General features: G+C 44.8%; 1 protein-coding gene and 1 long non-coding RNA gene across 3 annotated transcripts; one reads left to right on the forward strand and one right to left on the reverse strand.

Annotated features, from left to right (window-relative positions):
* Positions 1-12,488: 12,488 nt before the first annotated feature.
* Positions 12,489-17,457, reverse strand: LOC103064023 (arylacetamide deacetylase-like 3). The gene is made up of 4 exons (XM_088136666.1): positions 17,281-17,457; positions 15,708-15,924; positions 14,096-14,159; positions 12,489-13,289 (listed from the first exon to the last, which is right to left on the reverse strand). Exons 1-4 carry the CDS (start codon positions 17,455-17,457, stop codon positions 12,524-12,526), a joined length of 1,224 nt encoding a protein of 407 aa, XP_087992792.1. The 3' UTR covers positions 12,489-12,523.
* LOC148216383 (uncharacterized) lies at positions 14,265-15,933 on the forward strand. 2 transcript variants are annotated; one of them, XR_015795451.1, is made up of 4 exons: positions 14,265-14,332; positions 14,578-14,801; positions 15,322-15,362; positions 15,729-15,933. It is a non-coding gene; the product is annotated as an uncharacterized LOC148216383 (long non-coding RNA). The 2 variants fall into 2 exon arrangements; XR_015795450.1 differs by having other exon boundaries at positions 14,272-14,801.
* Positions 17,458-17,853: the final 396 nt, after the last annotated feature.

Here is a 17,853-nt window from a genome sequence, read left to right on the forward strand (position 1 = left end):
GAGAACATGAATCATCAGCTCTTTTTCAAATCTGGTGTTTGTCTGAGCCGGGAAACTGATTTGCGAAAGGGCAGTTTCGCCATTGCTAGAATAGGCCATTTGAGCAATTGCGGTAATAGGCCGTTTCTTCCAAATTACTTCTTGGGATCACTCTTCAGGCAAGGAGAGATTCATGAAACCATGATGTTTTTCTGATTCTACTACCTCGGGAGAACATGAATCATCAGCTCTTTTCAAATCTGGTGTTTGTCTGAGCCGGGAACCTCAGTTGTGAAAGGGCAGTTTCGCCATTGCTAGAATAGGCCATTTGAGCAATTGCGGTAATAGGCCGTTTCTTCCAAATTACTTCCTGGGATCACTCTTCAGGCAAGGAGAGATTCATGAAACCATGATGTTTTTCTGATTCTACTACCTCGGGAGAACATGAATCATCAGCTCTTTTTCAAATCTGGTGTTTGTCTGAGCCGGGAACCTCAGTTGTGAAAGGGCAGTTTCGCCATTGCTAGAATAGGCCATTTGAGCAATTGCGGTAATAGGCCGTTTCTTCCAAATTACTTCCTGGGATCACTCTTCAGGCAAGGAGAGATTCATGAAACCATGATGTTTTTCTGATTCTACTACCTCGGGAGAACATGAATCATCAGCTCTTTTTCAAATCTGGTGTTTTTCTGAGCCGGGAAACTGATTTGCGAAAGGGCAGTTTCGCCATTGCTAGAATAGGCCATTTGAGCAATTGCGGTAATAGGCCGTTTCTTCCAAATTACTTCCTGGGATCACTCTTCAGGCAAGGAGAGATTCATGAAACCATGATGTTTTTCTGATTCTACTACCTCGGGAGAACATGAATCATCAGCTCTTTTCAAATCTGGTGTTTGTCTGAGCCGGGAACCTCAGTTGTGAAAGGGCAGTTTCGCCATTGCTAGAATAGGCCATTTGAGCAATTGCGGTAATAGGCCGTTTCTTCCAAATTTCTTCTTGGGATCACTCTTCAGGCAAGGAGAGATTCATGAAACCATGATGTTTTTCTGATTCTACTACCTCGGGAGAACATGAATCATCAGCTCTTTTTCAAATCTGGTGTTTGTCTGAGCCGGGAACCTCAGTTGTGAAAGGGCAGTTTCGCCATTGCTAGAATAGGCCATTTGAGCAATTGCGGTAATAGGCCGTTTCTTCCAAATTACTTCCTGGGATCACTCTTCAGGCAAGGAGAGATTCATGAAACCATGATGTTTTTCTGATTCTACTACCTCGGGAGAACATGAATCATCAGCTCTTTTTCAAATCTGGTGTTTGTCTGAGCCGGGAAACTGATTTGCGAAAGGGCAGTTTCGCCATTGCTAGAATAGGCCATTTGAGCAATTGCGGTAATAGGCCGTTTCTTCCAAATTACTTCCTGGGATCACTCTTCAGGCAAGGAGAGATTCATGAAACCATGATGTTTTTCTGATTCTACTACCTCGGGAGAACATGAATCATCAGCTCTTTTTCAAATCTGGTGTTTGTCTGAGCCGGGAACCTCAGTTGTGAAAGGGCAGTTTCGCCATTGCTAGAATAGGCCATTTGAGCAATTGCGGTAATAGGCCGTTTCTTCCAAATTTCATCTTGGGATCACTCTTCAGGGAAGGAGAGATTCATGAAACCATGATGTTTTTCTGATTCTACTACCTCGGGAGAACATGAATCATCAGCTCTTTTTCAAATCTGGTGTTTGTCTGAGCCGGGAAACTGATTTGCGAAAGGGCAGTTTCGCCATTGCTAGAATAGGCCATTTGAGCAATTGCGGTAATAGGCCGTTTCTTCCAAATTACTTCCTGGGATCACTCTTCAGGCAAGGAGAGATTCATGAAACCATGATGTTTTTCTGATTCTACTACCTCGGGAGAACATGAATCATCAGCTCTTTTTCAAATCTGGTGTTTGTCTGAGCCGGGAAACTGATTTGCGAAAGGGCAGTTTCGCCATTGCTAGAATAGGCCATTTGAGCAATTGCGGTAATAGGCCGTTTCTTCCAAATTACTTCTTGGGACCACTCTTCAGGCAAGGAGAGATTCATGAAACCACGATGTTTTTCTGATTCTACTACCTCGGGAGAACATGAATCATCAGCTCTTTTTCAAATCTGGTGTTTGTCTGAGCCGGGAACCTCAGTTGTGAAAGGGCAGTTTCGCCATTGCTAGAATAGGCCATTTGAGCAATTGCGGTAATAGGCCGTTTCTTCCAAATTTCTTCTGGGGATCACTCTTCAGGCAAGGACAGATTCATGAAACCATGATGTTCTTCTGAGTCTACTACCTCGGGAGAACATGAATTATCAGCTCTTTTTCAAATCTGGTGTTTGTCTGAGCCGGGAACCTCAGTTGTGAAAGGGCAGTTTCGCCATTGCTAGAATAGGCCATTTGAGCAATTGCGGTAATAGGCCGTTTCTTCCAAATTTCATCTTGGGATCACTCTTCAGGGAAGGAGAGATTCATGAAACCATGATGTTTTTCTGATTCTACTACCTCGGGAGAACATGAATCATCAGCTCTTTTTCAAATCTGGTGTTTGTCTGAGCCGGGAACCTCAGTTGTGAAAGGGCAGTTTCGCCATTGCTAGAATAGGCCATTTGAGCAATTGCGGTAATAGGCCGTTTCTTCCAAATTACTTCCTGGGATCACTCTTCAGGCAAGGAGAGATTCATGAAACCATGATGTTTTTCTGATTCTACTACCTCGGGAGAACATGAATCATCAGCTCTTTTTCAAATCTGGTGTTTGTCTGAGCCGGGAACCTCAGTTGTGAAAGGGCAGTTTCGCCATTGCTAGAATAGGCCATTTGAGCAATTGCGGTAATAGGCCGTTTCTTCCAAATTACTTCCTGGGATCACTCTTCAGGCAAGGAGAGATTCATGAAACCACGATGTTTTTCTGATTCTACTACCTCGGGAGAACATGAATCATCAGCTCTTTTTCAAATCTGGTGTTTGTCTGAGCCGGGAAACTCAGTTGTGAAAGGGCAGTTTCGCCATTGCTAGAATAGGCCATTTGAGCAAGTGCGGTAATAGGCCGTTTCTGCCAAATTACTTCTTGGGATCACTCTTCAGGCAAGGAGAGATTCATGAAACCATGATGTTTTTCTGATTCTACTACCTCGGGAGAACATGAATCATCAGCTCTTTTTCAAATCTGGTGTTTGTCTGAGCCGGGAACCTCAGTTGTGAAAGGGCAGTTTCGCCATTGCTAGAATAGGCCATTTGAGCAATTGCGGTAATAGGCCGTTTCTTCCAAATTACTTCCTGGGATCACTCTTCAGGCAAGGAGAGATTCATGAAACCATGATGTTTTTCTGATTCTACTACCTCGGGAGAACATGAATCATCAGCTCTTTTCAAATCTGGTGTTTGTCTGAGCCGGGAAACTGATTTGTGAAAGGGCAGTTTCGCCATTGCTAGAATAGGCCATTTGAGCAATTGCGGTAATAGGCCGTTTCTTCCAAATTACTTCCTGGGATCACTCTTCAGGCAAGGAGAGATTCATGAAACCATGATGTTTTTCTGATTCTACTACCTCGGGAGAACATGAATCATCAGCTCTTTTCAAATCTGGTGTTTGTCTGAGCCGGGAACCTCAGTTGTGAAAGGGCAGTTTCGCCATTGCTAGAATAGGCCATTTGAGCAATTGCGGTAATAGGCCGTTTCTTCCAAATTACTTCCTGGGATCACTCTTCAGGCAAGGAGAGATTCATGAAACCATGATGTTTTTCTGATTCTACTACCTCGGGAGAACATGAATCATCAGCTCTTTTTCAAATCTGGTGTTTGTCTGAGCCGGGAACCTCAGTTGTGAAAGGGCAGTTTCGCCATTGCTAGAATAGGCCATTTGAGCAATTGCGGTAATAGGCCGTTTCTTCCAAATTACTTCCTGGGATCACTCTTCAGGCAAGGAGAGATTCATGAAACCATGATGTTTTTCTGATTCTACTACCTCGGGAGAACATGAATCATCAGCTCTTTTTCAAATCTGGTGTTTGTCTGAGCCGGGAACCTCAGTTGTGAAAGGGCAGTTTCGCCATTGCTAGAATAGGCCATTTGAGCAATTGCGGTAATAGGCCGTTTCTTCCAAATTACTTCCTGGGATCACTCTTCAGGCAAGGAGAGATTCATGAAACCATGATGTTTTTCTGATTCTACTACCTCGGGAGAACATGAATCATCAGCTCTTTCAAATCTGGTGTTTGTCTGAGCCGGGAACCTCAGTTGTGAAAGGGCAGTTTCGCCATTGCTAGAATAGGCCATTTGAGCAATTGCGGTAATAGGCCGTTTCTTCCAAATTACTTCCTGGGATCACTCTTCAGGCAAGGAGAGATTCATGAAACCATGATGTTTTTCTGATTCTACTACCTCAGGAGAACATGAATCATCAGCTCTTTTTCAAATCTGGTGTTTGTCTGAGCCGGGAACCTCAGTTGTGAAAGGGCAGTTTCGCCATTGCTAGAATAGGCCATTTGAGCAATTGCGGTAATAGGCCGTTTCTTCCAAATTACTTCCTGGGATCACTCTTCAGGCAAGGAGAGATTCATGAAACCATGATGTTTTTCTGATTCTACTACCTCGGGAGAACATGAATCATCAGCTCTTTTTCAAATCTGGTGTTTGTCTGAGCCGGGAAACTCATTTGTGAAAGGGCAGTTTCGCCATTGCTAGAATAGGCCATTTGAGCAATTGCGGTAATAGGCCGTTTCTTCCAAATTACTTCCTGGGATCACTCTTCAGGCAAGGAGAGATTCATGAAACCATGATGTTTTTCTGATTCTACTACCTCGGGAGAACATGAATCATCAGCTCTTTTTCAAATCTGGTGTTTGTCTGAGCCGGGAACCTCAGTTGTGAAAGGGCAGTTTCGCCATTGCTAGAATAGGCCATTTGAGCAATTGCGGTAATAGGCCGTTTCTTCCAAATTACTTCTTGGGATCACTCTTCAGGCAAGGAGAGATTCATGAAACCATGATGTTTTTCTGATTCTACTACCTCGGGAGAACATGAATCATCAGCTCTTTTTCAAATCTGGTGTTTGTCTGAGCCGGGAACCTCAGTTGTGAAAGGGCAGTTTCGCCATTGCTAGAATAGGCCATTTGAGCAATTGCGGTAATAGGCCGTTTCTTCCAAATTACTTCTTGGGATCACTCTTCAGGCAAGGAGAGATTCATGAAACCATGATGTTTTTCTGATTCTACTACCTCGGGAGAACATGAATCATCAGCTCTTTTTCAAATCTGGTGTTTGTCTGAGCCGGGAACCTCAGTTGTGAAAGGGCAGTTTCGCCATTGCTAGAATAGGCCATTTGAGCAATTGCGGTAATAGGCCGTTTCTTCCAAATTACTTCCTGGGATCACTCTTCAGGCAAGGAGAGATTCATGAAACCATGATGTTTTTCTGATTCTACTACCTCGGGAGAACATGAATCATCAGCTCTTTTTCAAATCTGGTGTTTGTCTGAGCCGGGAAACTGATTTGCGAAAGGGCAGTTTCGCCATTGCTAGAATAGGCCATTTGAGCAATTGCGGTAATAGGCCGTTTCTTCCAAATTACTTCCTGGGATCACTCTTCAGGCAAGGAGAGATTCATGAAACCATGATGTTTTTCTGATTCTACTACCTCGGGAGAACATGAATCATCAGCTCTTTTTCAAATCTGGTGTTTTTCTGAGCCGGGAAACTGATTTGCGAAAGGGCAGTTTCGCCATTGCTAGAATAGGCCATTTGAGCAATTGCGGTAATAGGCCGTTTCTTCCAAATTACTTCCTGGGATCACTCTTCAGGCAAGGAGAGATTCATGAAACCATGATGTTTTTCTGATTCTACTACCTCGGGAGAACATGAATCATCAGCTCTTTTCAAATCTGGTGTTTGTCTGAGCCGGGAACCTCAGTTGTGAAAGGGCAGTTTCGCCATTGCTAGAATAGGCCATTTGAGCAATTGCGGTAATAGGCCGTTTCTTCCAAATTACTTCCTGGGATCACTCTTCAGGCAAGGAGAGATTCATGAAACCATGATGTTTTTCTGATTCTACTACCTCGGGAGAACATGAATCATCAGCTCTTTTTCAAATCTGGTGTTTGTCTGAGCCGGGAACCTCAGTTGTGAAAGGGCAGTTTCGCCATTGCTAGAATAGGCCATTTGAGCAATTGCGGTAATAGGCCGTTTCTTCCAAATTACTTCCTGGGATCACTCTTCAGGCAAGGAGAGATTCATGAAACCATGATGTTTTTCTGATTCTACTACCTCGGGAGAACATGAATCATCAGCCCTTTTTCAAATCTGGTGTTTTTCTGAGCCGGGAAACTGATTTGCGAAAGGGCAGTTTCGCCATTGCTAGAATAGGCCATTTGAGCAATTGCGGTAATAGGCCGTTTCTTCCAAATTACTTCCTGGGATCACAATTCAGGCAAGGAGAGATTCATGAAACCATGATGTTTTTCTGATTCTACTACCTCGGGAGAACATGAATCATCAACTTTTTTTAAAATCTGTTGTTTGTCTGAGCCGGGAATCTCAGTTGTGAAAGGGCAGTTTCGCCATTGCTAGAATACGCCATTTGAGCAATTGCGGTAATAGGCCGTTTCTTCCAAATTTCTTCTGGGTATCACTCTTCAGGCAAGGAGAGATTCATGAAACCACGATGTTTTTCTGATTCTACCACCTCGGGAGATCATTAATCATGACTTGTTTTTCAAAGCTGATGTTTGTCTGGACCGGGAACGTCAGTTTTGAAAGTGGAGTTTCACCCTCAATACAATGGACCTTTTTAGTATATGAGGGATAGGCCGATTTTTCCAGCTTTCTTCCTTGGATCACTCTTAAGGCACGGAGAGATTCATGAAACCATGATGTTTTTCTGATTCTACTACCTCGGGAGAACATGTATCATGATGTCTTTTTGAAATCTGGTGTTTGTCTGAGCCGGGAACATCAGTTGTGAAACCGTACTTTCGCCATTGCTAGAATAGGCCATTTGAGCAATTGCGGTAATAGGCCGTTTCTTCCAAATTTCATCTTGGGATCACTCTTCAGGGAAGGAGAGATTCATGAAACCACGATGTTTTTCTGATTCTACTACCTCGGGAGAACATGAATCATCAGCTCTTTTTCAAATCTGGTGTTTGTCTGAGCCGGGAACCTCAGTTGTGAAAGGGCAGTTTCGCCATTGCTAGAATAGGCCATTTGAGCAATTGCGGTAATAGGCCGTTTCTTCCAAATTACTTCCTGGGATCACTCATGAGGCAAGCAGAGATTCATGAAACCATGATGTTTTTCTGATTCTATCGCCTCGGGAGAACATGAATCATCAGCTCTTTTCAAATCTGGTGTTTGTCTGAGCCGGGAACCTCAGTTGTGAAAGGGCAGTTTCGCCATTGCTAGAATAGGCCATTTGAGCAATTGCGGTAATAGGCCGTTTCTTCCAAATTACTTCCTGGGATCACTCTTCAGGCAAGGAGAGATTCATGAAACCATGATGTTTTTCTGATTCTACTACCTCGGGAGAACATGAATCATCAGCTTTTTCAAATCTGGTGTTTGTCTGAGCCGGGAACCTCAGTTGTGAAAGGGCAGTTTCGCCATTGCTAGAATAGGCCATTTGAGCAATTGCGGTAATAGGCCGTTTCTTCCAAAATACTTCTTGGGATCACTCTTCAGGCAAGGAGAGATTCATGAAACCATGATGTTTTTCTGATTCTACTACCTCGGGAGAACATGAATCATCAGCCCTTTTTCAAATCTGGTGTTTGTCTGAGCCGGGAACCTCAGTTGTGAAAGGGCAGTTTCGCCATTGCTAGAATAGGCCATTTGAGCAATTGCGGTAATAGGCCGTTTCTTCCAAATTACTTCCTGGGATCACTCTTCAGGCAAGCAGAGATTCATGAAACCATGATGTTTTTCTGATTCTACCGCCTCGGGAGAACATGAATCATCAGCTCTTTTTCAAATCTGGTGTTTGTCTGAGCCGGGAACCTCAGTTGTGAAAGGGCAGTTTCGCCATTGCTAGAATAGGCCATTTGAGCAATTGCGGTAATAGGCCGTTTCTTCCAAATTTCTTCTGGGGATCACTCATCAGGCAAGGAGATATTCATGAAACCATGATGTTCTTCTGATTCTACTTCCTCGGGAAAACATGAATCATCAGCTCTTTTTCAAATCTGGTGTTTGTCTGAGCCCGGAACCTCAGTTGTGAAAGGGCAGTTTCGCCATTGCTAGAATAGGCCATTTGAGGAATTGCGGTAATACGCCGTTTCTTCCAAAATACCTCTTGGCATCACTCTTCAGGCAAGGAGAGATTCATGCAACCATGATGTTTTTCTCATTCTACTACATCGGGAGAACATGAATCATCAGCTCTTTTTCAAATCTGGTGTTTGTCTGGGCCGGGAACGCCAGTTCTGAAAGTGGAATTTCGTCCTCAATACTTCTGAGAGGTTATTTTTTCGTATTTGGGCGAGGGCTTCCTGCATTGCTCGCCAGGTGTAAAGCAGACTCCTTCGTACTTTAAGCAGCATTTGCTGCCCATTCTCTCAGCGTCGAGTGCAAAAGCTGGCTTGAAACTCAACATTAAAAAAACTAAGATCATGGCATCTGGACCCATCAATTCCTGGCAAATAGAAGGGGTAGAAATGGAAGCAGTAACAGACTTCATTTATTTGGGCTCCAAGATCACCGGAGACAGAGACTGCAGCCATGAAATTAAAGACGCTTGCTCCTTGGGACGAAAGCTATGGCAAACCTAGATAGCATATTAAAAAGCAGAGACGTCACCTTGCCGACAAAGATCCGCATAGTCAAAGCTATGGTTTTTCCAGTAGTAATGTATGGCTGTGAGAGCTGGACCATAAGGAAGGCTGAGCGCCGAAGAATTGATGGCTTTGAACTGTGGTGCTCGAGAAGACTCTTGAGAGTCCCCTGGACTGCTAGGAGGTCAAACCAGTCAATCTTAAAGGAAATCAACCCTGACTGCTGATTGGAAGGATTGATACTGAAGCTCAAGCTCAGATATTTTGGCCACCTAATGAGAAGAGAGGACTCTTTGGAAAAGACCCTGATGCTGGGAAAGATGGAAGGCAAAAGGAGAAGAGGATGGCAGAGGATAAGATGGTTAGAGAGCATCACTGAAGCAATGAGCATGAAACTGAGCAAACTCAGGGAGGCAGCGCGATGTGGTTCATGGGGCCACGAAGAGTCGGACACGACTTAACGACTGAACAACAACAACAACTCATATAATACTTAATCCATTTTATAAATTCCAGAGGAAATCCAAATCTATTTAGTACAGCAAACATATACTGTTTATGTATTTTGTCAAAGGGTTTTCCAACATCAGATACAATTAAAAGTTGTTCTTTGTTTTTATTCAAGTCTATTAACTCTACAACTAACCTAATGTTGTCTGCCGCTTGCCTAGTTTTTCTACAGCCTGCTTGATCATTCTTAGTAACAAACAATATCACTTGCTGTAATCTATTTGCTAGCACTGCTTTTAAAATCTTTGTGTTGACATTAATTAATGAAATTGGATGATAATTAGCCCAATTATCAATTTTAATTATTATTTAATAATTAGTCAATTTTTAAAATTTTATTCAGAATTATATAGTAAACCAGAGGATGTATGGAATGAAGATATAGAGGCTTTTAAAAATAAAATTAACCTACCACATGTAGGTGATACACAAAAGCAACTCTTATTTGCTCCACTATCTGAGCTAGAGATTAAAGAAATAATTTTAAAAATGGCAAGTGGTAAAACACCAGGATTAGATGGCTTCCATATTGAGTGGCGCAAAACACTCATAGATCTTTTGGTGCCAAAAGTCTGTCAAGCATATGAAGAGATACTTGATAAGGGAATTTTATCATCGGTATTTAATCAGGCTTGTATTACAATTATACCAAAAGCAGGTAAACATCATACTCATTGTGTTTCCCTTACTCTTAATGAAAGAGAGATTGCTGGAAATAAGTGCCTTTCCAGATTTTCTACTCTAGGGACAGCAAGTATCACCAGCCCGTTTTCAATTCTGCTGCTCCACTTTCTTAGAAACCCGACTGGTTTGCGTTGAATTCAATATTTGATACATAACGCACAAGGTATTTTTCTAAAAGGAAAGGCCTGTCATGTTCAAACCCACATTAGATAGGTGTAATACTTGAAAATCCCCTTCAGGGGCCTTATTTGTTGGCCCTGCCTTAGCCTTCCCCCCACAATTGGAAACAGCCCCCCCCCCCCCCCCGAGAGCAGGCTTACTTTTCTGCTCTCCTTGCCTTGCTATTAATCTGCACTGGCCAACCTTGGCTTGGCCTGTTGCAATCAGCGCCTTGTGTGGGAAGACAAGCAGGCGGGCTGCTTTGCAGGACACCTTGGGAGGAGTCACCTTCCAGGCGTTCCAAAAGCAAGATTTAACAAGGTCCATCCCATTAGGGATCAGGCGCAGCAGCTTGGGAGCTGGACTAGGAGCCCCCAGCCCTCCCCTATCAGCGAGCCCACACAGGCAGAGCTTCTTGGAAGAGTTTGCATCTCTTTTTCTGCTCGCAGCTGGCAATGAGCTCCAAATCAGCTCCTTGTTGGGTAATTCTGCTATTCCTCTCAGCCTCCTCCCAGTCCGCCTTGCTCAGCTGGTAGATGCCGGGTCTGCCTGAAATAAGACCTCATTTTGTTAGTAGGTGAGGGAGCAAGCTGGTGTGCGTCCCTGAGGCTGGCTGCCTGGCTGGCTGGGGCGACCCCCTCCAAAACTGACCCTCCCAGGATTCAGGTCTCGCCGTAGTTATGAACTCAGGAGCTGGGGGTTGAGGGAATAACAGGGACCCTTCGCTCTGGCCAGAGACCCTGGGGGTTGGGAGGAATGCACGCTTGAGATGGGGATCGAGACAGCCTCTTGTAAGGTGATCTGGGCTTCCCTTCAGCTTGGGAACTTGGATGTTCTCCAGCATGAGCTCTTCGTTGGCCCAGCAGAGGGTTGCGAAGCACTGTGTGGACCCTCCTGAAGAGACCTTCCTGGATCCAGCTACATTGGACAGCTATCATCCTGCCTTCAGCCTCCCCTCCAACCAAATCTTGCTGAGAAGGTGGTGTTCCTCCAGTTACAGAGCGGCCTGGAAGAAGCAAAGAATCTGGACCCGTTTTGTTCAGCGTTCGAGCCTGGCTATGGGATGGAAACTGCCTTGGTTGCTCTGGGGGACTCTCCCTATCAAGGCCTGGATGGGGAGTGTGTCCCTGTTCTCCTGCATGACTCTCTGAGGCACTCAGGACCACTGAACATGACATCCTTCTGGACGGCCAGTGAGGACTGGGGATCGGGGGCATATTTTGCAGCGGCTCCGATACTTCCTGTGCGGGCAGTTCCATTCTGGGAGAGGTTGGCCTCCTGGACAGTCACCCGTGGAGAAGGATCAGACCTCCTCCATCCCTATTTTTTAGCATTCACAGGAGACCATTAGTTGAATTCAATATTTGATACATAATGAACAAAAGATTTTTCTAAAAGGAGAAATCTGTCATGTGTGCTGGTAGACATGTTCAGGACCGCCTCTGGGTATGACCAGCCTGACCAGGGTTCTACATCCGGTCCAGGATGTTGGACATTCCCCAAATAAAGGAAGTGAGAACTCCAGGCCCTTCAGGATCGTGTGGCAGACCCTGCTTTGTGCAATAGCCACCTCCGGGATCAGCTGGCACTCATGATGTCATTTTGCGAGGCTGTGAAGATGGAGCTCTTGAAGTTCTGAAGTTCAGTGTTATGCTGTTTGGCCACCTGTATTGAGAAATACAGGTGTTGTTTTTATTGACTTTAGTGTTTTAAGTTGTTCCATGGGGGCAGTTTTATGCATATATTGACGTTAGGGATGTTGCTAACTGCCAGAAGTGATACCACATATGGCAGAATACAAATAATTACGCATTCCCAATTAAGGAATGGATGTGAGGGCGATGTGGCTGCAACATCTGTCACCCCGTTGATTGCCAGGGTTGATTCGACTGCTCTGGCTGGCTAGGTGGGTGTCCCCTTCTTCTCTCACGATCCATGTGCATCCCTCCCGAAGCTGCATGCTCGGTGGAAGAGGACGACCATCTCAGTGTACCGATCTTCGGTCAAGGGTATAGGATAGCTGAGCTCCCCTGCTAGAACCTCCTCCAAACAAACAAACAAGGAACCAGGATTTACAACTATCTGCTTCTGTTTTATTTTTGTATTTTACTAAAGGCTCTTTAGTTCTGAAGTTCAGTGTTATGCTGTTTGGCCACCTGTATTGAGAAATACAGGTGTTGTTTTTACTGACTTTAGTATTTTAAGTTGTTCCATGGGGGCAGTTTTATGCATATATTGACGTTAGGGATGTTGCTAACTGCCAGAAGTGATACCGCGTTTGGCAGAATAAAAACAATTAAGCATTCTCAATTGAGGAACTTTTAGAATAAGCAGGATCTACTTCTGTTTTACTTTTCTGTGTGACTAAAGGCTCTTTTTGATCATGCCACCAGAATCAAGGCCCAAACCTCTCATAAACCCTTTAGAAACTCCACAGTTTTGTCCATTATTTCCAACCCATCTGAAAAGCCAAAGTCAAAAATGTTAAGCACTCCATGAAACCCTTTCTCAGCATGGAACCACGTGACTTTCACGCCGTGCTGCTCCAGAAGCTCCTTATACAGCAGAGAGTCATCACGTAAGATGTCATATTCGCAGCTCACAATGCAAGTCTCTGGCAGCTGTTGAATGACAGAATCTTCAGCAAAAAGTGGAGAAAAAGAAGGTTGGAGAATTATTGCCAACTGGTCATAGATGTCACGTTTGAAAGGAGCCAGTGGGATTCTCTTGTACCCCCGACGTTTAAATTTCTCTGGGATGTTGTCTGCATCCAACCGTTTTCCGTACTTCAGCTTCATTTCATATGGCACATGAGATCCTTTTGCCACATCTTCCAATAAAGAAGAGTCCTTGTTCATGTATTGGAGTCCATAATAAAGCATGTCTTGGCGGGGCATGGGTGGCATGGCACAATTTTGTTGATAGGATGGCAGGTTGAAGTCCATTGCCTGGAAACATCCATAGATCAGCATCTGAGCACAAAGCTTTGGAAGATCTGGCTGCTCTGTGAGTTTCTGAGCAACGACAGTTGCATAATTGCCCCCTGCACTGTCTCCACCAATGATAATCTGGGAAGGATCCACCCCGTGGTCCTCTGCATGTTTCATGAAGTGTATGGTTGCAGTAAGGCAGTCCTCCCACTGGGCAGGAAAGGGGTGCTCAGGAGCTAAGCGGTAGCTGCAGAGCCATAACAGAGAAACAAACCATCAAGACAACTTAGGGATGGATAAAAGAAGAGTGGATGAGCAGAGATAATGTATTGAGCAGTTAGCTAGTGTAAGGTGAATCCCATGTAGTTTGACTTGGCAGCAATGCAGAAGTGGCTTGCCTTTGGCTTTTTCTAGGGGTGGGGTGGGGGGTGTCTATATGTGGTCACCTTCCTATGGATTTTTTGTATACATTTGAATTTTTTAAAAATGAAAACATTGCTTTCCAGGTGTCATCTGGGTCTGAGTGTTATCTGCTGTAGAACTGAAGGAATGAATTTGGTCAAGTTATGTCATGGAGACGAAAAGGACACGGGACAGTTTGGTCGAGAAGAGACTTAAACCAGAGCTGAAGCCAATCCCTGAGCACAGGTCCAGGGTCCTATAAGCTAGACCGCAACCAAAGTGAATCCTATACAAGTCAGCAGAGGCCTGGTCCTGCTCTCCTCTTTCTCCAGGCCATGATGTCCTGGGGAGAATCCAAGACCAGAGAATCATAAAATCCTGAAACCTTGCATGGATCCAAGTGCCATCAAGGCTACAGAGTCCAATCCCCTGCTCTGGGGAAGAACCCAAATTCTTGCACTGTTGGGAATGGTCTGGTCCGTAACATGCTTTGGTGACCTTACGAGGGATCTCGTCCAAGTCAGGGCTCCAGGGTCTGCACCCCGTGGCAGGCGAATCCTTCGCAGAGCACTAAAGAACATGTTTGGCCCAACTGAGCCCATTCACAGGATGCAGCGACTTCTGTCAAAGCAAGAGCCTCAGCGCACTCACCCGACGGACACAAGAACTGAATTGCTTCGCTGGGCGATTTTACTGCAGACATTCTCGTACAGATCTAGGAGACAAAGACAGAACAGAGAGACCTTCTTAACGTCATGAAGCAACATAAAAAAATAAGTATACTCACAATTACCAGGATCTCATTTTGTGAAGAAGGTGCTTTTGGTTCCAGCATTGAAATTCCCATAACCCTTGAGCAGTTTGAAAGCAGCAGGGATTCTAAGCATGGTAAGCAGGTTGCTGCCTTTTAAAAATTACTGGCGTCTTTCACGGATAGGGACAGGGGCTTTTGTTCTGTGCCTTCCCGAAACCTGGTCCCTCCGTGTGTTCTCTGGGCATTTGCAGCAGCCACGGGTGGCTGGGGCATTCTGGGAGCCCAGGGACCCAGAAGACCCAGGCTTGGGTTTGGTTTCTGGATTTTTGCTGACAGAGACATTTGGGCTGAATTTACTTCTTTTTTTCTTTTTTAATAGAATTTACATGGACTGCCTATCTGATATAAGGATTCAAGGCGGCTCGGAACCATAAATAACAGTCGATGATATACAGTTGTCAATTACATACCCATGGTCTTCTCTGATACTCTTCTGAACGTGGTTTTACAACTCAGTTAATTTTATCAGCTTTCTGATAAATCGCATGATATTTGATGCTATTGCAGAGATCACCATTTTGTTTGTAGAGACTGCCAGCAACGGTGGGTGACAACCTTTAAAATCTGAAATAGTTTAGGTCTGGGATATTTCAGGGATCCCTCCTCCCGTGCCTGTCTCCTGGGGAAATCTGCGGGCAGGTCAAAAAAGTCAAGATGGGCAGCACGATACATGTGTAATGCACATTTATAAAGGGGAGGGGCTTCATATACCTGCATCCCCCATTTTGCTTTTCTGACCCCAGCTGCTTCCCCGCACCCCAAGAACTGAGAGGCCATGAGGGTGCTATAAGCAGAAACGCCTTTTCAGAGATCCCACCTGAATTAAGCTGTCTCAGGAGACCAAATTAGCATCCTCCTGATTGGTTAAAACTTTCAAATTTAGGATGGTAGTTCTTCTGTGGGCAAGGTAAATTTCACTGAAGCAATATTTATTTCTTATTTACCACCTTTATTTGTATGCTGCTTACTCCTAGGGCTCTAGTAATGACATTACTTACAGAACCTGCCTATCTCCCTCCTTGTATTTTTTTCTCTTTTGATTCGGGATTCGATTCCAAACCAGTACTGTGGAGCACAGAGGAAAGCAGGTGGACAGGCTGGCAGGTAAGTGGATCGTTCTGGTTACTCCGTGCCCAAACCCAGGTCAAGATAATCTCTCAAAATTAAGTTTGGGTTCACACAACTAACTATGACAAAGCGTAGTTGATCTGGTTTGGGTTAAGCATGTGGTTTGCTAGTGTGGTTAGTAAATTACAGTTTTATTGTTTTGTGTATTATGATAATCCAGTAAATGTTTAGAACAAGTGTTCAAGCTCCCCAAGAATAAAATAGAAAACCAGAAATGGGGGGTGGGGGAACCTTCCCAAAGTCCCAAAACAGGCTTCAGTGCTGCTTCAGATCCTTCAGCTGTGACCTTAGAGATGAGCCAAGAGCAGTTTGGCCTCTTACCGATGCTTCCAAACATTCCAGCTCCTCCGTGGAAGAAAACGAATCCCTTTCTTGGGCCGGCAAATGGTGCTTCGGGTCGATAAACCCTGACAGGGATACCATCAAAGCAGAAGTCTTTGGAGGACACACCTGCAGCCAGCTTTGTCTTCACTGGACGTAGGATGAATTGGATTGCAACAACCTCCTTGCAGATGCCCAGCAGTTCAGTAATCCTCCCCTGGGTAGAGAGAGAATCCAACATGCATCCTTCTGTTTTTGCATTCAGTGAACAAGAGAGGTTCTTGTGGGCACCTGGTGCCATTTTGCCCACCTCTTGCTTTGCTTTGGGCAGATCTAGATCTAGGTTGGTACCTGCTCTAGTCGCCCATCAATCCACGCAGGTGATTGCAGCCAGGGCGGTCTCAGAGTTGGGCTCCAGTTCAGACGAGGTCCAGGGCTTTGAGGCTGAGCAGATGGTGGGGACAGCAAGTCTGAGGTCTGTAGCTGTGCCACGGGGCATACTGGGACACTTAGCTACGGATGTTGCTTGTAGGAGGACTCCTGGCATTGGCCATGGAATTTGGATCAAGTCTCTTTTCTCTCAATCTTTCCTTCCTTCCCCAAGGCTTTTATCTCAGACTAATGATAGCTCAGAATCCCAATTTGTAAACAGTCCTAGCAGGTAATTTTATTTTTTTTATTATTTTAGCACCCCCTTTAAGGCAGACCACTCCCTTCAGGCCGCATCGTTATGAAGATAGAGACATTAACTCTGGGAGATGGAAGTTAACTCAGGTGGCCTTCATGTTACTGACTCCTACAAATGGACCTTGAGCTTGTTTGGAGGTTCTAGCAGGGGAGCACAGCTATCGTATACCCTTGACCAAAGATCGGTACACTCCTCCTATCTGGGATGGTCGTCCTCTTCCACCAAGCACACAGCTTCGGGAGGGACACACATGGAACGGTGAGGGAGGAAGGAGACACCCACCCAGCCAGCCAGATCAGCCAAATCAACCCTGGCGATCAATGGGGTTATAGATGTCGCAGCCAGATTGCCCTCACACTGACTCTAAACAGTTCCATGCCTGGCCATCAAATGTCAGAACCCTTAATCACCTACCTATAAGCTATCCATCACTGCACTGAATTCGAGTATCCCTATAGTGAGTACCTGCCATCATCATCATCATCATCATCATCATCATCATCATCATCATCATCATCATCATCTAACACCATCAAACAATATCTGCCTATCCCAGGTCCTTGGGAAGGACTCTGACAGGTGGATAAAAATGTCGAATCCAGTCTAAACATCTGGCTGACTGTGCGACCAACAGAAAGAATAATATAATATCCTAGGATAGTGTGTATGCAGAAATATTTTCTCTTATGAAATGTAAAAAATACCTTTCTTCACTTACCCAGATTAGCCTTCTTCCTCTCAGCTACACTGAAAAGGGAGAAAGTCCAATATATGCTGAGCTTATAGTCACCAGCAGGCTTAAATATTGAATTTCACCAAACTCAATAAACATGTCCCAGTTGTCCCAGTCTCAACAGCTTTCCTTTCAGATGATGCTAAACTTACCACGGTCGCTATCATAATGAGTATCCAGTAAGCCATTCGAAGCTTGTATGGATGGTCAAATTCAGCAGGTATGCTGGTGTGGAGGAGATCATAGCAAATGGCCCAGGACAGCAGCAATAAAACAGCGAGTCCTGTAACTGCTCCTGCCCCAAGTAAGATGCTAGAAATCCAGGCCATTCCAGTGAATTGGATGAAGGAATCAGATGGGGAATCGGATGAAGAGTGAACTGAGTTCAGGACAGCTCCACAGATATATATGTGATGAAGCAATTCCGTTTGGTCACACATCTTCACGTGAATATTGATTATGGATTAGAATTAACCATTGTGAAATCCATGTGGAAATTTCTGATTTAGGTATGGACTGAGTAGCGTCCTCCAGAGTTTTCCGAGGGCTGTTGGCTAGAGCCGTACTTGGCTGAATGCTTGGAAACCTTCTCTGAAAGCCATAACAGACTGTAGGGAGCAGCCCAGGTATATTCTTTGACTGGTGGTGGCCCTTTAGGGAGTCGGGTGGTGAAGCTGGGGATGTGGAAAAAATTCTGCAGCAATGTCCTGGGCCTACTTGGTAAT

This window comes from Python bivittatus, unplaced genomic scaffold (genome assembly GCF_059951505.1).
Source record: "Python bivittatus isolate LINGU-HERP-01145 unplaced genomic scaffold, Pbiv_v1 ctg000090_np1212, whole genome shotgun sequence".
Taxonomy (NCBI): Eukaryota; Metazoa; Chordata; class Lepidosauria; order Squamata; family Pythonidae; genus Python; species Python bivittatus.